The 18,715-nt window shown below is 54.3% G+C and overlaps 2 protein-coding genes across 5 annotated transcripts in view; one reads left to right on the top strand and one right to left on the bottom strand.

Moving 5' to 3' along the window:
- Positions 1–1,954, bottom strand: part of Neurl3 (neuralized E3 ubiquitin protein ligase 3) — a 31,653-nt gene extending 29,699 nt beyond the window's left edge. Inside the window, exon 1 of the mRNA XM_050134602.1 lies at positions 1,772–1,954. Within this exon, the coding sequence (XP_049990559.1) occupies positions 1,772–1,954 (183 nt within the window). The remainder of the gene's footprint in view (positions 1–1,771) is intronic.
- Arid5a (AT-rich interaction domain 5A) lies at positions 1,442–15,121 on the top strand. Of its 4 annotated transcripts, XM_050134751.1 has the most exons (8): positions 1,442–1,956; positions 2,209–2,434; positions 9,241–9,359; positions 9,899–10,019; positions 10,298–10,350; positions 10,694–10,791; positions 11,133–11,295; positions 11,641–15,121. In XM_050134751.1, the coding sequence occupies exons 4-8, from the start codon at positions 9,965–9,967 to the stop codon at positions 12,850–12,852; spliced, it is 1,581 nt and encodes a 526-aa protein (XP_049990708.1). In that variant the 5' UTR covers positions 1,442–1,956; positions 2,209–2,434; positions 9,241–9,359; positions 9,899–9,964; the 3' UTR covers positions 12,853–15,121. The 4 variants fall into 4 exon arrangements, with proteins under 4 accessions (XP_049990708.1, XP_049990707.1, XP_049990706.1 ...); XM_050134750.1 differs by lacking the exon at positions 2,209–2,434 and having other exon boundaries at positions 9,244–9,359; XM_050134749.1 differs by lacking the exon at positions 2,209–2,434.
- The last annotated feature ends 3,594 nt before the right edge of the window (positions 15,122–18,715 follow it).

The following is an 18,715-nucleotide window of genomic DNA, read 5'->3' as shown; positions in this document are numbered from 1 at the left end:
ACACGTATTCATGAGAAGAAGTAGGGAACATTCTAAAAGACTATCCAATCTGATAAGGAGAGGGAGGGAACTGGATTTGGGGCACGGCCAGAGAGGGCTGATTTATTTAACTCAATGCTTTTCCCGGGAAGAGTGTGTTTACACATGAGTGGTGTTTTGTTTCTCTTCTGGAGGCTGGCAGAGAAACAACCCAGACACGGAGAGGCTAGTGACCGCTCAGGCTATCCTGAGCTGGTTCTCTGCGGATGGTGGGTGATGGAGGAAGGCAGCTGGGTGCTGCGGGAGAGGTGTGTAAAATGAAGCTTGAACAACCGGAGTGTTTGTGTTTTTAGGGAAGCAAATGGAGGTGTCACTCCTCAGTAGGGTTTATTAGCCGTTGTAGATCACTTTCTGTTGCAAACAGCTGCCTCAGGGAGACAATAAAATTTAGAGCACATTGTTCTCAGGTAGCCCCAGACAGGTGCTGACTTGCTGAGCCTTCGCACAAACAGCTCTAAGGCAGGGTCCTTCTCTCCAGAGGTAGGGTTAGCTGTGGTTCGGTCTGGCAGTACCTGCCTCGCTGATGCAAGTATCCAATCCAGGAGGTAGCAGATGGCCTATACTGTGGCACTGAAGGTAGTATCCAGATCGTCGTACCTAGCCTGGCATTGTGGCTGGTCCATCAATCCAAATGGGTACAAGTGGAACCGAAAGAAGTTTCTGGGTGGTATCTTTTGGTAGATAGCATCTTGGCCAGTCTCAGATCTCTTGGGGTGGAGTGTGGTTTGTAATCTTGGACGTGGGAGGTACTGTTGCAATCATTATTCTGGTGATTATTCTGAGCAGTTAATAAATATTGACAACAACGTGTCTGTTACCAGATCTGTGAGCGCAGGCTGTTCAATTATCCCACCAAGCCCAGTGTGGTGAGCTTGCAGATCTGTCATGCCAGACCCCCGGATAAAGGCCTGAGGGTCAGCGTCGCCAACTGCTGCCCTTTGTCCACTGTGAATGGGAGCAGCGGTAAGTTGGGAGTATGCCTATGGCATCCTCCTAACCTGTGCCCCTATTTCCCGGTTGAGCTCTAGGTTGAGCTCTGACCATATAGCTCTAGCTATATGAGCTAATTAATCACCCAGGCTTGTTTTGCTCTATAAAATAAGGACAATGATGGGGTGAAATGCTCAGAGTTGTATGAATATTTTAATTAATGGGCACAATTTGATTCCAGGGATATTAACTACATACTATAAACAAAGTTCAAGTCCAAGCCCTTCAGCTGCTGAGGCTTTCTGCTTTTAAATCTCAAGACTTAGCTTCATCTTCTATAACCCACACAGGTCCAATGGACTGCTCTTCCTCCTCTTGTACCCTCTCACGATAAACCTCACCCTCTTCCCCCTCACTTCCTCTTTGCACAGTTCAGCTTGTGGCTGACGTATGTGGACATGGGCACTATGGGCAGGTCTAGGACATTAGGCATGAGCTACGGAGGACTTTCTAGATTGGCCCTTGGTAGGTCCTTGCTAGGCTGACAGTACTCGCCTCTCTATGTGATGTTGAATAGGCTGCAATTGGACCACTTCGGGTCAATTCAGAAGCACTTAATCCCACCCAGTCTTTGGCACTCTGCAGAGAGCGGGCAGTTTTCTTAGACTCTGGTTTTGCCTCTAGGGAAACAAGAAGACCCAGGCCGGCCATGACTCTTGAGTGTCCAGCATGAGCCCCTTGCTGTTAGGTGGGCGCACACTACAACTTCCAGACTTCCTCGGGCTCAAGGGGCGGACCCCACCCGCCCTAGAAGATAGGGTCCACCAATAGGAGCCCAGAGCGCGGCGGGGCGGGCCCGGGGGCGGGCCCGCGGGGTGGCGGCAGTCGAGCGGCAGCGCAAGTCAGTCGCGCCGAGAGCGCTGGGACCGGACAGCTCCGTTCGTCGAGGGTCTCTGGTTGGCGTCGCGCGATCTCTCTGGGCCATGGGTAAGCGGCTCGCGGGCGGCGCTGGGGTCGGAGGGCTGGGGACCTGGAGCGATCGCGACCCGAGGGGGCGACCCGAGGGGCACCCGGGTGTCAGTGTGCTGTCTTCTCGTGGAAAGTCGGGGCGGCCAGGGGCTTCCCAGGCGTTTATCTCGAAACTCTCCTCTCTGGCTCCGGACTGAAATTCACTGAGCCGCCCACACTTCCTGCTGCGGTTTCAATCTCAAGCTGCTCTCGGCCCATTTGTTGTGACAGCTGTCAGCAGCAGCTTCTCGGCCGCGGGCCCCTCCCTGCCCCGTGCCAGCCCAGCGCTTCTCAGAACCCGAGACGCCCGGGCCGCGCACCGCGCTTCCCACTGCTGCCGCGATTCCTGAAAGTGACTGCGCGGGTTTTGAAGAACTTGCTCAATGCGCTTTGAAGAATCAACGGTTCCTCTTTCTGCCGAGGGACATGCTGATGGTTTGACGGTCACAGGCTTCAGGTCCCCTGCTCCTTCTCTTCTCTCTTCTCTTCCTTTTTCTTTTTGTTTCTCTCTTTGCCTGGCAGGAAAGATGGCTTCTTTTTTATGCCTAGTCTCCTGACTTTTCCTCTCTTCCCTCGAATCCTTTCCAGAGGGACAGGGTGGTGGCCCTGGACTGGGGGTGGTTAGTGGAGAGAGGGCAGAAAGGCAGCCTGCCAGAGTGCAACGTACAAGTTTGGCTTTGCTCTCAAGCTTAAACTGGGGGCACAACCACGCCACCTCATCCTCAACCCTCCACACTGCCCAGGCGCCATGTCCTGACTGGGGTCACACTCTACACCCTGGCCCACAGGCACAGTGGGGTTGCCAACCCTGGGCCCAGAAGGCCTCAAATTCATCCCAAGTTGTGCTGCTATGGCTTGGATCCCCTGTTCGCAGTCTTCTGCTTCAGAGGAGGGGTCACAGTGGCCAAAGGAGGTGATAGGTGCTCCTTGCCCTGCCCCGTGGACACTGTTGGGAACTGATGTACATCTAAGGGACTCGGGGCCTAAACAGGATGTCAGGGTAGGGAAAGACTGGAGATGTTAGCTAAAGGGTCCACAGCAGTTTCAGCGTCCAAACTGACTGCTTGGCCTAGAACCTGAAGCGACAGAGGCAGAATGGGTCTTAGTCAGCCCCCTCCCCCGTCACTCATCTTTTATTACAGGCACAGAGGCAGGCTCAGGTCTGATAGTTGAGTGAGACTTCCTTGACTTCCAGGACTCCTTGCCCTTCACCCCTTTCCGAGCGGCCTTCTTTCTGCTGCCCTCAGTGGGAAGCTGATCCGCAGTGGTCTGCATTCCCTCGCGGAGCAGGGTGGCAGGCACTGGGCTGGGGTGCAGAGAGAAGAAGAGTGGTGAGGTAGGGAAGTACCCTGTGTAGGGGTTCTCCCTCTACTGTTGACTCACCCCTCTGAGCCTCGCTTCTGCACAGGTGGGGTGGGAAAACCGGAAATGATCCATATATAGGTCTCTGTTTTCACCTAGGGGCAGAGGGGCGGGGCGGTGGCGACTCAGTCCTTCCAGGAGTAGAATTGCTTAGGCTGTTCCAGAGCTGGGTAGCACTGGGCGTCTGGAATCTCATACTTGGTTGCCCATACGCCTCTCTCTGCCTTCATGTACCCCTGAGGGCTCTCATTTTGTCTCTAGCCACTGACAGAGGCTCTCAGCTCGTCTCTAGCCACTGACAGGACTTCTTTCTCCCTGCCTTGGCAGAGGTGCCGAGGCTAGGCTGTGGATGGTTCTGGGTCCTCAGACTCTTGTCCAGCCGTCTTCAAGGCTGGCTCTTGATAGGACTCCCCCTCCCCAAACTGCCCACTGGAGCAAGCCCAAGGAGGAGAATGCCAGGCAGCCGGCTTCTGGGCCACGGAGTGGACCGACCGCTTCAAAGGCTGTCTTTGTTTCCTCTCCAGCTCGTGCTAAGGGAAACTTAAGCCAACAACCTCAGGCAAGGGGGTGGGGCTGTGCCTGCTGGTTGTTATTGAGGTTGCTGTTGCCGTTATTGTTGTGACTGACGTCGTCTTCCCAGTCAGTGAGTTTTCGTGAAAGGAAGTGTCACTTCCTTCCCATCACAGGGACGGTGGCTGGGGTAGGCAAATGAAAGAGAGAAGGAAAGTGGTACTCACGCTCCTCAGCTCCTCAGCTCCTCAGCTCCTCAGCTCCTCAGCTCCTCAGCTCCTCAGCTCCTCAGCTCCTCAGCTCCTCAGCTCCTCAGCTCCGGGGAGGTGTGTGGCCTTGAACACGCTCTCTCAGAGCAAGTTGACTCATCATCCCACAGACTTAGGTCAGATTTTCGGGAGCACCCTAGGGAGAATCAGATGCGGGGGGGGGGGGGGGGGGGGGAACAGGCAGGTATCACCAAGGATGTGTGCACACTTGCAGCTGTGATTTGTAGGGGAAGCCTGCGTGCATTCTTTCTTCAGTTTAGAACATTGGCCATTGAGCCTAGCATTATAGAGACGAGGAAGCTACCTAAGCGTGGCTTGGTGGTGCAAGCGTGGGAACACTGGGAAAGCTAATCCAGAAAACTGTAGGTTCGAGGCCAGTCTGGGTTACATAGAGAGACCTTGCCCAAGGTCTCAAGGCAAACAAATAAACAAGTCAAGAGGCATCCCTGGGGCACTAGAGTCCCCACCCCCCTCCTCCTTCCTGCACAATTTCAGCTGATTGCAGCTCACTGGCTGGCAGGGCAAGGGGCAGGCTTACAGGGAGGGGCCTCTCCTTATCTCTTAGCCTATCCCATTGCCTCCTCACTGATTCCTCTACAGGGTGCCCCTCACCACTTCCATCTTCCCCTCTTTTACACAGAGCCTTTGTCTACTGAGACAGCAGTTCCCACTTCTTCAGGGACCCTCGATTGTGTCCAGTGGTTTTCCTTCCTTAAAGGTTATAAAGTGGTACCCTGGATCGCAATGATGGGGCCCTGGGAGACTCCGAGGCCAGGCACATTGATTCACGTGTAACTTCTGCCGCTTCCTTTTCTGGGCGTGGTTGGCTCAGTTGTCCATGCTGACCTGTTCTCATCAGTGAAGTGGGGCTGCAGAGAGCCACTCAGGTAGTGTGGGTAAGTCTCTGCCCTCTGAGCTTAGATGAGAAAGCTGAAGGTCTCTGCCTATTTACAAAGCTCTGGAGTTTAGGGTTCAGAGTCTTGGAGCAATCTGACTTTTGTAGTTTGGAATCTCGGCTTTGCCATTGGAAAGGTGTGTGACCCTGAGGCATGTTGTCCATCACTGAGCCTCAGGCGTGACGTCCATTCAAAGGAGGAAGATTCAGTCAGGCTTGTTTTGGGTACCCGGCCCCAGACAGCCCAGAAGAGTTTAGCTTTGGTGGAGCCACTGCTAGAGCAGAAAGGGAAATGGGGAGTGGCTTGAAAACACACCGACTTTGGCAAGCTTGCTCTGATTGGAGAGGCTGAAGCTGGGCCTGTAGCTTAGAGTCTAGGGGCCCAGCTGCCTCTGATATCTTTGGAATTGACCAGAAGTCTGTCAAGCCCAGAAAGGACTGGGGCAGCCCTCCTGCTGCACCCTTCCCCACCTGCCTGTCACCCTCTGATGGCTTAGCCGCCCCAGGTCCTTGTGTGGACAGTGGAGTAAGGCACCCCAAGGTGCTGTGGGGTGAAGCCTTGCCTGCCATTCCAACCATAAGATTATTTTCTTTGCTACTTCTTAACTAATTTTGCTACTGCTGTAAATAGTGATACAAATTCCTAATATGCAGGATATCTGATATGCGACCCCTGTGAAAGGGTCATTTGACCCCCAACAGGGTCACGATCCTAGGTTGAGAATCACTGCTTTAGAGACTGCGTCTACATCATCCTAAGTCTCAGATGGAGTGTTCTTCAAAGAGGAAGGTCGGAGGGGGGGGGCTCGACCTCCATGTAGTGAACTCAGTCATAAGACCTCAAATTGAGACCACCCATGGATGCTGGCATTCCACCTTGAGAGGAGCGGAATAGAAAGTCCAGGGATGACCCCATGACCCCAGATGTGCTTCTGTCAAGTGTGAGGTTGTGGGGAAAGTAGCATTTTGTTTACTGCAGAGGGGTCGCTCCACCAGCACTGGCAAACACCTGGCCAGCGGAGGAAGACATTGGTAGACCCCGCCCTCAAACCCCACACCCCACACTCCACACCAGAAGAGAGTTTAGATGCGCTACAAGGACCCATCCATCCCCCGTTACCATTCTCGTCTCAGGGATGGAAAGAATCCTGCCTGAGTGATGTGGTGGAAAGCAGACTGTGCTTTTAAAATATCGATCTTCTTCTCTACTCACGAGGAGGAGGACATCGAGGCACTGGCCAGGAAGGGATCTCACACACGAGCTCTGAGGTGGACGAAGAAGACTTGGGTTGTGGTGGCAGCAGTTAACAGGGAGAAGTGGGCTTCTCCTGTCTTACAGGCAGGGTGATGCTGGGCTACCCCCTGTAGAGTGAGAGGTGGGACCCAGCCTGCTACTCCATGTTTAGGCCTCGTATTAGAAGGTTCAGGAGCCAGGCAGGCCGGTGCATTGTCTACTACTGTGGCTGAGGGTTTCACAGAAGAACCTTTCCTACAGATGCGTTACCTGGACCCTGTACCTATAAATGATTGGGGGAATGAGAAGTTAGGACTGCTAGGGATAAGACAAGACAACCCTACCCCCTCATCTAAAGCCGCAGAGGTCAGGGCCCAGAAGGTCCTGCCAGGGACAAAGAATGATAGTCCCGGCCAGGAGAGAATGGACACCAAGTTCATTTGGGGACCCAGGACACGGTGATAAAGTATTTCTTTCCTTTTGTGGCTCAAGGTGGGAGCCCTCATCCCTCGTCCATTTGGGGCCAAACAGCTTGGACTGGCACCTTCCTTTCCAGTTAACCTGAGTGCCCTGCTCCAGGAGATCTTCCCTGAGTGAGCATCTAGATCCCGGAACTGAACTCAGAATCAGGACCAGAGATCACCTGCCTGGTGGCTGTTCACCCGCAACACACCCCCCCCCCCCATCCCTGGGAGCTTTCTATTCAGATGCTCATACGCATGCGTCTTTGAAGTGCTCCCCGGGGGTGGGGATTATCACGGTCCAATGCGTTATTTTTTTGAGGTCTAGGGACTGCGTCATGCTAACTCTTTAGAAGCTAGAAGCCCAGGTCACACTAAGTGGTAGATGGAGCGTCCCTGCTGCTGCTGCCAGAATCTGAGGAGCAACTGAAGGGTGATTGGAGCGTGCAGAGGCCTCAGGCTGGAGGACTGGAGCAAGATAAGCTTCTGGCTCCTAGATTTGGGGTTCACCCAGAGGTGGCAGAGGACCCCCCAGTCACAAAAGCAAAGCCTGAGGCACGGAGTTTCAGGGAATGTGGTGGTGGTGGGGGGGGCAGTTATCAGTTCCTGAGATTTCTGGAGACTGACCATGAATCTGATGTCAGTTGCTGCCTAAGACAGCACCCAAGTCTCTTTGGACTCTGGCAAGAGTTAGGATGAGCGTCTCTGTGAGCTTATTTGGACACTCCGTGCGGACTTTGCCAATGGTGACGATAATCACAGCAAGCCATCGAACCCAACGGTCAGACAGACTTTGTCTTGGATTCTGGTGCCTGAGCTGAAATGCTGAGCCTCGGGACCTCTCTGACTTCAGCTTCCCCCCTCTTTAAAATGGGATCCCTGCTGTGACTAAATGAGGGAGTGTACTGGCAAAGCCAGGCACCCAGAGGCAGGGACCGGTACAATGTGAGCAGACCCAGGCATGGATGTCTGTACCATGTGAACAATTGGCAATGGGAGGGCCTTTCGGGACCCGAGCATCCTAACACAGCTCCTCTGGGTCATGTGGCTGTGGGACAGTGTCCGCAAGGAGATTCTTTTTCTGTGTTGATAGGAAAATCTCAGCCTCCAGCAATAAGGGGTCTCAGAGCTGGAGCAAACCAAGAGTTGGTCCCATTGTAGCAAGTTGGTGAAAAGAAAAGGGAAACTTGCTAGGTCGCGCCTGTGATCACTTTATAGGTAGAGACGGGAGCTCAGAGCTTGTCTGGGCTACACTGCGAGGCTATTTCAAAACCCCTGTGCTTGAAAGCATAATGAAACGTGCGAAGTGCCACAGTAAATCTGTTTCTTTGTATGTCAACCCCACCCCAAAAATGATTTAAAAACGTGCCTGTGTAGAATGTACAAGCCCTAGGCTCCATCCCCGAAACCACAAAAGGACAGATTAGCAGATGTGAGCTTCTAGGCCAGGTGTGCTGGCGCATGCCTTTAATTACAGCATCGGAGAGATGGAGGCAGAAGGACCAGGAGTTCAAGATCATTCTTGGCTACCTAGGAAACTGCAGTCCGGGCTACATAAGACTTTGTCTCATAAAATGGGAGCAAAACAAGTTCCCTTTTAGTTGGACGTGGTAGCACATGCCTGTAACCCTGTCCTTCAGGAGGCAGAGGCAGGGGGATTCCTGCGTGTTTTAAAGACAGCCAGGCTACACTATGAGACACTGTCTTAATTAATTAAAAAGATTTGACTCCAGATCTGATGCAGCCCAGCTCTTCACCTGAGGCAATCTGAGTTGATATTTCTGCAGTGGCCAATCTGTGACATGTTTATAACCTCCTGCTCCTGACCAGACCAGAGCTGCACTAAACATACGTGCAGATGGCTTCTCTCAGGCCACCGTCACAGTTTTGGGTCTCTGCCCTTCTTACCTGGCTCATGTCTCGAATGGGGCCAGAGGACTCACAAGGTGTGGGCAGTCACAGATCAGTCATACTGGACAAGAAAGGGAAGGATTTGAGTGCTGGAGTTAGCCAGGCCTGGGAAAGGCCAAGCATAGGAAGGGGTCATAGCTGATGTGAACAGTCATCACCAGCCTTGCAAGTGAGGGCAGCTTGGAGCCTAAGGGCCTATAACTGGCCGCGCAGGGACTCATGGATGAAGTCTTGATAGCATTCAACTGAGCTACTATAATGAGTTCTGCCTGGAGATGGGCAGGACTGAGAGAGAGAATGTCCTTAAAACATACCTACCCGCATTCTTCTGACTTGAGGCTGAGGGTTTCCTGCAGAGATGTGGGGGCATGGCTAGAATAGAGGAAAGAAAAGGGGGTGGCTGCCAAGCCAGGGTGTGTGTGTGTGTGTGTGTGTGTGTGTGTGTGTGTATGTGAGAGAACAGCTCACATGTCATAGCCGATACTGGCCAGTAGAGGGCACTCTAAAAGGACTATGAGCATCCACCCCTTCCATGGCTGAGGGAGGGGGAACCAACCCTCAGCCCATGTTCCTCCTACCTGCATCTAACTTGCTCTCTCCTCATCCGTTCCTCTCTCCCAGCAGCACCTCCTGCCAAGGGGACGAAGGAGCAGTCAGAAGAAGGCGACCCCCTAGAGCTCCCTGTGTCCCCCAAGCCTGATGAGGAGCAGAGCAGCAGCCAGAGCCCCATCCAGCTGGAGGTGAGTTGGACAAACCCTAGACCTCTTCCTTGCTGGGCTCAGCCTCAAGGGTACCTGAGACACCCTGAGCTCGGAGAGGGAGAGAGGCCTCTGCCCCATGCTGCAGAGTTGAGGGGCCCCACGTTGGAAGATGCAGGATCTGGGCACTAGGAAAGGCAGAACCTCTCCCAGGATTCTGAAGATCAAACAACCCGGACTCTGATCAGAAAGCAGACAAACACAAGTCTGCGATGTTCAAAAAAGGATTCCCAAACCAGGCAGTGCTGGCGCACACCTTTAATCCTTGGACTTGGGAGGCAGAGGCAGGTGGGTCTCTGTGAGTTCGAGGCCAGCCTGGTCTACAAAGCGAGTTCTGGGACAGCCAGGGCTACACAGGGAAACCCTTGATCTGAGCCTAGGCACTAAGCTCACAATTGTACCCAGGACAGGAGGCTGGGTGCTCCCAGGTAGCCTATGGTTGGGACCTTCAGATGGCCGTGGTTCCCAGTGTCCAGCTGTCCATCAGTGGAGTCCATCCATGCCTCCTACTCTCTCCCCAGGACTCTCCTGAGGCCGGCGAGGAGCGGGAGGAAGAACAGGCCTTCCTGGTCAGCCTCTACAAGTTCATGAAGGAACGACACACGCCCATCGAGAGGGTCCCCCATCTTGGCTTCAAGCAGAGTACGTTCCAAGGGGAGGTAGATTTAAGGGGGCAGCCAGGGGATCTTCCCAGAGACAACAGGCAAGGCACCTCAGCTCCAGGTGATCCTGGAAGCCTCCAGCCTCCAGGGGTTGCCTATGAGAAGGATGCCTCCCTGAAGGCCAAGGGTTGGAGCTGGATGCCCATCCTCTCCTCTTGATGGCCAGGCCAGCCTGCCCCATCCATCACAGTGGTTTTTCATCGTCTGGGAGTGTATGGGTTGCCGCGCCTGACAGCCTGTCTTGCCTTTTTCTTTCAGTTAACCTGTGGAAGATCTACAAGGCAGTGGAGAAGCTGGGGGCCTATGAGCTGGTAAGGAAAAGGTTCTCAGCCATAGCAGAAGCTGGGGAGCAGGGTGGTCAGCAGGGCTTCCTGGCCTGTAGATGTGAGGAAGATCAGAATTCCCAGGTCCAGCCCGAGTGCTGTGGGAGGAGGGACTGGTGTTTTGCATCTCAAAGCAGGTTTCTTCCCACCTTCATCTGGCCCACCTTCCCCTACTCCAAAACCCTCTTTGCCTAGCAGTCAGAGAGGAGGGAGAGCTGATGAGCACCAGCAACCTTCTCCAGCATCCTGCCCGTGGCTCTCGCCGCCTCCCTGCACGGGGAACCTGGAGCAGAGAGGGTCCCGTTTGCCCATCTTCTCTGGTGTCTTGCAGGTGACGGGCCGCCGACTCTGGAAGAACGTGTATGATGAGCTGGGGGGCAGTCCAGGCAGCACCAGCGCGGCCACATGCACGCGCCGCCACTACGAGAGGTACGGGGTGCCCAGAGGGTGCTGCACACCTAGGCCTTCCCCTTTCCGGGGTCTTAGCAGGTGCGCACTGGGAGTGAGGTGCAAAGGCGGTATATAGACAGATACGCTGCTGTTCTGGGGGCTGGCAGTACATATGTGCCACAAGCATGTCCTTGTCAGGGTCGGGATCTGCGGGGAGACCAGGAAGAGCTGTAGCGTGCTCTGTGCACGGGCAGGGAGGAGCGGGCAGCTTTGGAGACAGCAGGAGCTCTGGTGGGGAGGAGTCAGAGGGCCTTAAGGAAGTCCCGCTGGCTGCGAAGAGCAGCTGCAGGCTCCTGGTTGACACACTGGCTCTTCCCCAGGCTGGTCCTCCCATATGTGCGGCACCTGAAAGGAGAAGATGACAAACCACTGCCCCCGACTAAGCCCAGGAAGCAGTACAAGATGGCCAAGGAGCTGAGGGGGGACGATGGGACCACAGAGAAGCCAAAAAAGGCCAAGGACTCAGAGAGGCAGGTGGACCAGGTAAGCGCCGAGCATGGTGAGGCTGTTTTCACAGCCCCAATGCCTACTCTGGCTGTGGCTGCTGACTCCCACTTGGAATGCCAGGAACCTGCTTCAGGGCAGGAGCTGGCTGAACTTTGGGTTCCCTGAAGACCAGCTGACACCTGCTCATACACATGACGCTATGCTGGGATTGCTGGGATACTAGGCTGTATCTGCTTGGGAAGGGGCACCTCGGAAAACTTTTGACCCAAGGTGTTGCTGAGGGCTAAGTTGTGGCCCCTCTGAGGCCTGCTACCTCCAGATCTCCAGGTTAGAAGCACAATCCTGCACCCGACTCTAAGCCAAAGCCTTTTCTTATTCCAGACCACACTGGGAAAGATCAAATCAGATGCCACTGGTCTGACGCAGCCTCCTAGCCAGGGACCCTCAAGGGATAGCACAGAACAGTTGGGCCCAACATCTGGGCCCTCTTTGCCATCCATGGGTGCTAGCGGCTGTCCGGAGGCCTACAAGCGGCTCTTGTCCAACTTTTACAGCAAAGGGGCACATGGTATCATGTCACCACTGGCCAAAAAGAAACTCTTGGCCCAGGTCAGCAAGGCAGAAGCCTTGCAATGCCAAGAAGAGGGCTGTCGTCATGGAGCAAGGAGCCCCAGCAAAGACCTTCAAGAAAGTCCCCAGAACCTAAGAGGGCCAGCTGAGAACTCTGAACACCAGCAAACCCCTCAGGAAGGATTGCTGCCTCCCAGTGGCAGCACCAAAGTGGAGGTGCAGGAGGGGCCCCACCCCACAGCCCCGACTTTCTCAGGCTGTTTTCATGCCTACCCAACTGAAGTGCTGAAGCCTGTCAGCCAGCACCCCAGGGACTTCTTCTCTGGCCTTAAAGACAGGGTGCTGTTGGAACGGCCTGCTAAAGAGGAAGGGCTGTCAACCAAAGAGCCCCAGCTGGTGTGGGGCGGGGATGCCAACCGCCCCTCTGCATTCCATAAAGGCAGCTCCAGAAAAAGAAGCTTCTACCCCAAGCCCAAAGCCTGCTGGGTGTCCCCCATGGCCAAGGTTCCTGCGGAGAGCCCTGTAGCTCCACCTCTCCTCCCCAGTAGCCCAGGCCTTGGCAACAAGGGCAACTTGGAAGAAGAGGGCTTTGCTCATGGTGGCAAAAAACTGAGGGCAGTGTCTCCCTTTCTGAAGGAGGTGGATGCCAAGGAGTGTGGGGGCAAGCCTGCAGCACCTGGCATGGCGGTACCCTGTCTACTGGGCCCAGCCCTGGGGCCCACTCCTCCAGAGGCCTACAGGGGCACCATGCTGCAGTATCCTCTGAACTTTGCCAGTAGCCCAGACCCTCTGAAGGGCCAGGCCACACTCCCCTTCAGTCCCCTGGTCATCCCGGCTTTCCCAGCCCATCTCCTGGCTACGACAGGCCCCTCACCTATGGCTACCAGCCTGATGCATTTCCCCCCCACGTCCTATGATACCGTCCTCCGCAACAGACTGGGCCCAGCTTCATCTGCCTGGCACATGCCACCCGTCACAACCTATGCGGCACCTCACTTCTTCCACCTCAACACCAAGCTGTAGGTCGGAGCCTTTTGTGCCGCGCTGTGAGGATCCGATGGGTCCTCAGGAGGGCAGGTGCTGCCGGGAAACTCAGGCCAGAGCCCACTGCCTGGAAGTTGATGTCCCCCGCCCGCTGGCACTGATAGGGGTTGTCAGTAGGCTTGTCTCAACAAATCAGCCTGAGCCCAAAGCCTGGGGACCAAGTTGTGGTAAAATCACAAAAGTACCTGAGCTAGAAGTATTCTCTCTCTACAGAGGCCAAGAGGGACTGAAAGGCTAAGGAGCTAGATAGCAGCTCAAGGCATCCAGGCTGGCCATGAAACGTCCAATCCAAAGACACTGGTGTCATTGCCCTTGAGGTGTACAGGGCTTTTGCAAGGGGAGGTGAGGCAGGAGCAAGCTTACGGATGCAGTCACCTGTGTAGGAGCAAAGATGAAACAATGCCATTCTGGTCTGGATTTTACCACCCCACTGGAGGGCAGCCCAGAGCAATCTCAGCCTCTTCTGCCCGGATGAACAGACATGCTTGCTTTTGCTCCTGCTTCAGGGCACCTACCTGGCTGTCGGGGTTGTCATGGTACAACGCCCAGAGCTCACTGGTGACTTGGGAGACACGAAGGAGGGACTGTGAGATTCCAGTCCTCCAGGCTGAGCCACAGACCCAGTCCCAGGACGCTAGGAAGGGAGCTGCTTGCTTTAAGAGGTCCTTGCTGTGTTGTTCAGGCTAGTCTCAGACTCCTGGCCTACAGAATTCCTGCTGTGGCCTTCTCAGCAACTGGGATACAGTTGTGAAAGGAGGGAGGCTTCTGAGGGTACTAACACAAAACCCAAGTCATCTGTCCCAGTGGTGGGTACACTGGTAAACCCTGCTCCCTCGTGCTCCCAGTGACCTGCCGCCAACACACCCACTTTCCTGTTCTCCATACTGGATTTGGGGTGAGGGGCCCCATCTCTGCCTGGGAACCTGTTGCCAAGCCGCAGTAAGTTTCAGCTGTGTTTGCTCCAGGGGCCCACAGAGAAACCCTGTGGTTTAGCACCCTCCTCCCTTAGAGATAGCTTGACCTGCCAGACCCAAGGAGACTGTCAGTACAGCTTCATAACTGCTCCCGGGAAGGTAGTGCCACCAAGGCCCAGAGATGCCAGGGTGCCAGTGAACCGGGTTAGCAGATGGTTACTGACCTGCATCATGGGAACGCATCCTGTTCCCGACCTCAGGCCATGGGTAGGAGGGCAAGATTTTATGCCCCCCTGGCTAAGGCCAGGGACAGGAGGTGTCATTGAGGACGCCTGGTTTGGGGAGATGGTGGTCAGGGAAGGTGAGGGGAGCTGTAGCAAGCATCTTCCAGCTCCCCCTCTTCCTTCTGGAGGCACTGAGGTGCTGGCCTGTGTATGCGGATGACTAGCCCTGATCATCTGGCTGCCCCACTGCGCCCATGTGCTGCGGACTGCAGTAGTGGCGCCCTCTGCAGGCACATTTGGAGAATGCACATCTGGTGAGATAGAAGAGTGGATGGATTCCTAGGCTGGACTCTGCTACCTCTGCCTAAGCAAAGACACTAGAAATGAACACAAGTCGGGCTTCTTGGAAACCTTTGGAACTCTGCACTGAACACCCGTGTATCTGCCTCCTTCCCACTGTGAATGACTCCAAACACCATGGTAGCTGATGGGGGTGCATGCCACACACATCTCCCCATGTTTGTACTTGTCCCCGACAGGCTGCCCCAGAGGACCCGCAGGCCAGCGGAAGTGTCAGTGTTCAGTGCATAATTTGTGTTCGGGGTCTACATTCAAATCTTTCATGGCATTTGAGCTGCTAATGGGGGGAGGAGACAGATGCCACCCTGGAATTGGTGCTGCTCCTACCTGTCCATGGTCCCAGCTCCTTTTCCTGGTACCAGCTTAAGTGTGATGAGTTAGGCATTCGGCAGGCAATGCCTTTGTTTGCTCTGGGGGTTGACGTTCACTGCCTCTTTAACTGTCTTGGGTGGTCACCTTGGTGGCGTTAAGTGTGCATCACCCGCACTGGCCTGGTGTCACCACCAGAGTTTTAAACAGTGGCCGAGAGTGTCCTCTAGAAGACCTTGAGAATGGCTAGAGGGGGTGACAGAGAATCAGAGCAGCAAGTCCCCAAGGGAGTGGCCAGAGCTTGGGGTCCAGGAGCCAAGGGGCCTGTGGGGTTGGGACAGAGGGACCCAGAGGTGACTCAGGCTGTTTGGTGCCTCCTAGGCCGGGGGCGGTTGGGCTTTTACACGAAATAAAAGAAAGATGGAAGAGCATCTCGGCTTCCGGAGTTTGTTGTTTGCTTTCTTTCTGGTGCTGAGGATAGGCTCCAGGGCATGACGTGCTCAGCCAGCTCTAACCACTGAACTGCACCCCAGCCCCAGCCTGTGGCAGATGGTGGGTGGATCTGGATGCTCTGGAGACTAGAACAGAGCAGGGAGCCTCTCCTTGGAGATGGAGGAGACAGCATCTGGACCCAGATCTGCAGAGCCAGTGGTGCTGTCTGTACTGTGAGCGGAGCGGGCGTGGGTGGGGGCTGGGCTTGGAGAAGGATGAGTGAGTGAGCTCAGAGTGTAGCAAGGCTGGCCAAGGGCATAGCTAAGGCATCTGAGAAGCTCCAGTTTCCACTTGAGGTTACTGGCATGAGTATCATTGCACCCAGGAGGCCAGCTGGATGCAGTCTTAAGGCAGGGGACAGTTAAGCCCCACTCCAGTAGGAGCTGCAGGGAAGGGCATAGATATGGGACCAGGGAGTGAAGCCAGTGAGGGCAGAGCTGGGAACAGGTGGTCAGACCTCCAGACCTGAGGTCCTGGTGAGCTGTGGGCACTTGCAGGGGTGAGCTGGGGCGGTGAGAGGATTGGCTGAAATCAGTTAGTGGCTGCCTGATGAGGCAGAGCAGAAAGGGGCTGTCAGAAGAGCTCAGGCATAGGAACTCTGAAACACCACAGACAAGGACAGTGGGTATGCTATGCTAGGCGGTCACAGCAGCCAGGGTAAGTTACACAGTACAGGAGGCAGCAAAGTGTAGTTCTCACATGAAGTTGCTGGGGTGGCCAGAGCCCTAGGCTGGCAGAGTGGACCTTAGGGGAAGCCAGAGGCAAGTGAGAAACTTCCATGGCCTTAAAGGGATTTCAGGTAAGAGCAGAGGCTGCTGGAGATGTTTCGATGTGTTTGTTTGTTTTCCAGTGTGGTGGATGGAACCCAGAGCCTTGCGTATGCTAGACAAGTGCTCTACCATGGAGCTACATCCCAGCCCTTCGGTGTTTAAAAACAATAGAACTGACAGCATTTAAAACATTGTGTGTCTTGCGCATGCCTTTAATCCCAACACTTGGGAGGTAGTGGCAGGAGGGTCTCTGTGAGTTCGAGACCAACCTGGTCTACAAAGTGAGTTCCAGGACAGCCAAGGCTGTTACACATAGAAACCCTATCTTCAAAAACCAACCAACCAATCAACCAAACAAAAAACCCATTGCGTTTCTCTTGAGTAGCCACATTGGATGACTTTCTGAATCAGGACGGGAGGAATCCATCTACCATAGTCCTTCCGCTCCTCTGGTGCCCAACCCTTTGGGCAACTAAGGATTATTCCTAGCCAACCGTCCTGGTTCCCACCACTCAAGGTGGAGCTGTAACACTGTTCAGACACTAGGTGGCAGCTGCTGTTCTTCATTGGTTATAGAATCCTAGGTGATGACTCCAAGAACGTTACTGCTCAGTTCTTCAGAGGGCTCCTGGGCAGGAGTGCAGAGCAATCTTTGGTCTGGCAGGCCAGTGAGGGGGACACACGTGGGCACAAGCTCCCAAGACGAGCGCCACTCACTGGGCCACCTGAACACCTGCCTTCTCTGACCCAGACTGTGATTTAGAATGGGCTCTAGACCCTGGTAAAGAGCAGAGGACGGCTGAACACACTCCCCAGCCTACCAGGGGCAGCCCAGCCTCTTGTGGGCAGCTGCTACTCCTGGAAGCCACCATCTGCTGCTACTCCTGGAAGCCACCATCTGCCTGGCCCTAGCTGTGGGGCTCTCCTGTGTAGGAAAGGCACTGGCATACTGCAAAGAGAGCAGGAAATGGGGGCTACCAGTGGGGGTCTTCACAAGAGAAACTCCTACCTCTACGTGTTGTGTTCAGAGGCTCTTTCCTACCACTAGGCTTCTTGTTGCATGCTTGGGCCTTGGGGTGGAGAGGAAAGACCAGGAAACTGGAAGGCAACCGGATTCTGACCGACACTCTCCCACAGCCAGTGCACCAGTGACATTCTTGGGTTCTTTCCTGGCAAGCAATAGAAATGAAGGCCAATCAGGCAAGAGAGCTCGTGAGGGGCTCAAAGCATGAGAGAGAGCCGAATACCAGGCCGTGATGGACTCAATGTGAATCCTGTATTAGTTGCTTTTCTCACTACTGTGACCAGATGACCTTCAGAAATCTCTTGGAGGAGGGGTTACTTCTTTGGTTCACATTTTCAGAGGCTTTATTTAGCCCATGGCCACTGGGTCCTGTATGCCCGAGTAGATCACGGTGGCAGAACCATGTGGCACAGGAAGTTCTTCAGAGAGCATTCCAATCAGGTAAAACCTCCAAAGACATGCCTCAGTGAGCTACCCCGTCCGGCTCTGTCCCAGTTCCTAATTTTCAGAACCTTGCAAAATAACTACCAATTGAGGGTACCAATGTGTGAGGTACAGCTAGCTCTTAACCCAGAGGTTGCTATGGACACCTGTTTTCAATCTGTATTCAGTGACATTTGCTGGTAGCTTAAACTGCATTGAAGCCATAATATTTGTGCACTCCAGAGTGTCTCCTGTCTGCAAAGCTTTTGTCGCTGTCCCCTGAGCTGCTGTCCCAGGCAGTGATCAGATGACCAGCAGCAAGCCACAGGCTCTGTCTGCCATCCTTCTCGTGAGTCTCAGTCCTGAGGGGCTCGTTAGAAGAGAGGCTGACCGAGTCTGGAGCTACCTGTGCTGAGGCTGAGAGTAAGCGTGTGCCATGTGGGTCAAAAGGCTGGGTGACACCAGGTGCACCCCCTTTCTCTGTCTCATCTGTAGTATCAAGTGAGTCGTTTAACCTCAAGAGTCAGGGTATTTAGAGAAAGCTCCGTAAACGAGGGCTCTATGAATGTGAGTCACCGCTTCCCTTGCCAGCTTGGCCATGCCTTGTCCTGTCCTTTACCTTACCAATTTTGAAACCCCTGCATGTGTTCTGACCGCTACCCTTTAGCTTGTCTTCTGAGTCAGAGTCACTCTGACTTTTGGATAGTGTCTGGGTCAAGAATGGCAAGTCAACCTTTGTGGTTGTCTGCAGCTCTGGACTGACTCATTGTGAAAGTGATGCAATTGATTAGTAATGTCTGCCAAGGCTATAGGAAGGGGAGGGGAGGTTCACCTGCCACATCGGTGCCATCTCTGTCTGGGGCTTGATGATGGGCTGTCTGATGCCTGATGCCGGTCCCTGACCTCACTGCCACATCTCAGCCTGGCTCCAGTGGTTTCCCTCCCACAGGAGCAAAGACTAGGAAAGAAGAGTTTGCACTGGGAGCTCAATCCAAGAAGCCTAGGTTAGGCATTGCTTGCCCATGAGCTACAGTTTGATGCCTGGGTAGTAATCAGAAAGGGAAGCAATAGGGAAAAGCTGTTAAAAGAGGTCTGAGGACACCTGGCAGTAGTGGTGCACACCTTTAATCCCAGTACTCGGGAGGCAGAGATAGGTGGATCTCTGTGAGTTTGAGGCCAGCCTGGCGTAAGAGCGAGTTCCAGGACAGCCGAAGCTACACCGAGAAACCCTGTCTTCAAAAACAAAACAAAGAGGTCTGAGGAGATGGCTTATCAGACTTATGAACTTGTGTTTCTAAGCTTGATGAGTTGAGTTTGATCCTCAGG

Source organism: Alexandromys fortis, unplaced genomic scaffold, assembly GCF_014885135.2.
Source record: "Alexandromys fortis isolate MF-2015 unplaced genomic scaffold, M_Fortis_MF-2015_v1.1 scaffold_20, whole genome shotgun sequence".
NCBI classification, from domain to species: Eukaryota; Metazoa; Chordata; class Mammalia; order Rodentia; family Cricetidae; genus Alexandromys; species Alexandromys fortis.
This window is presented reverse-complemented; position numbering and strand designations above follow the sequence as displayed.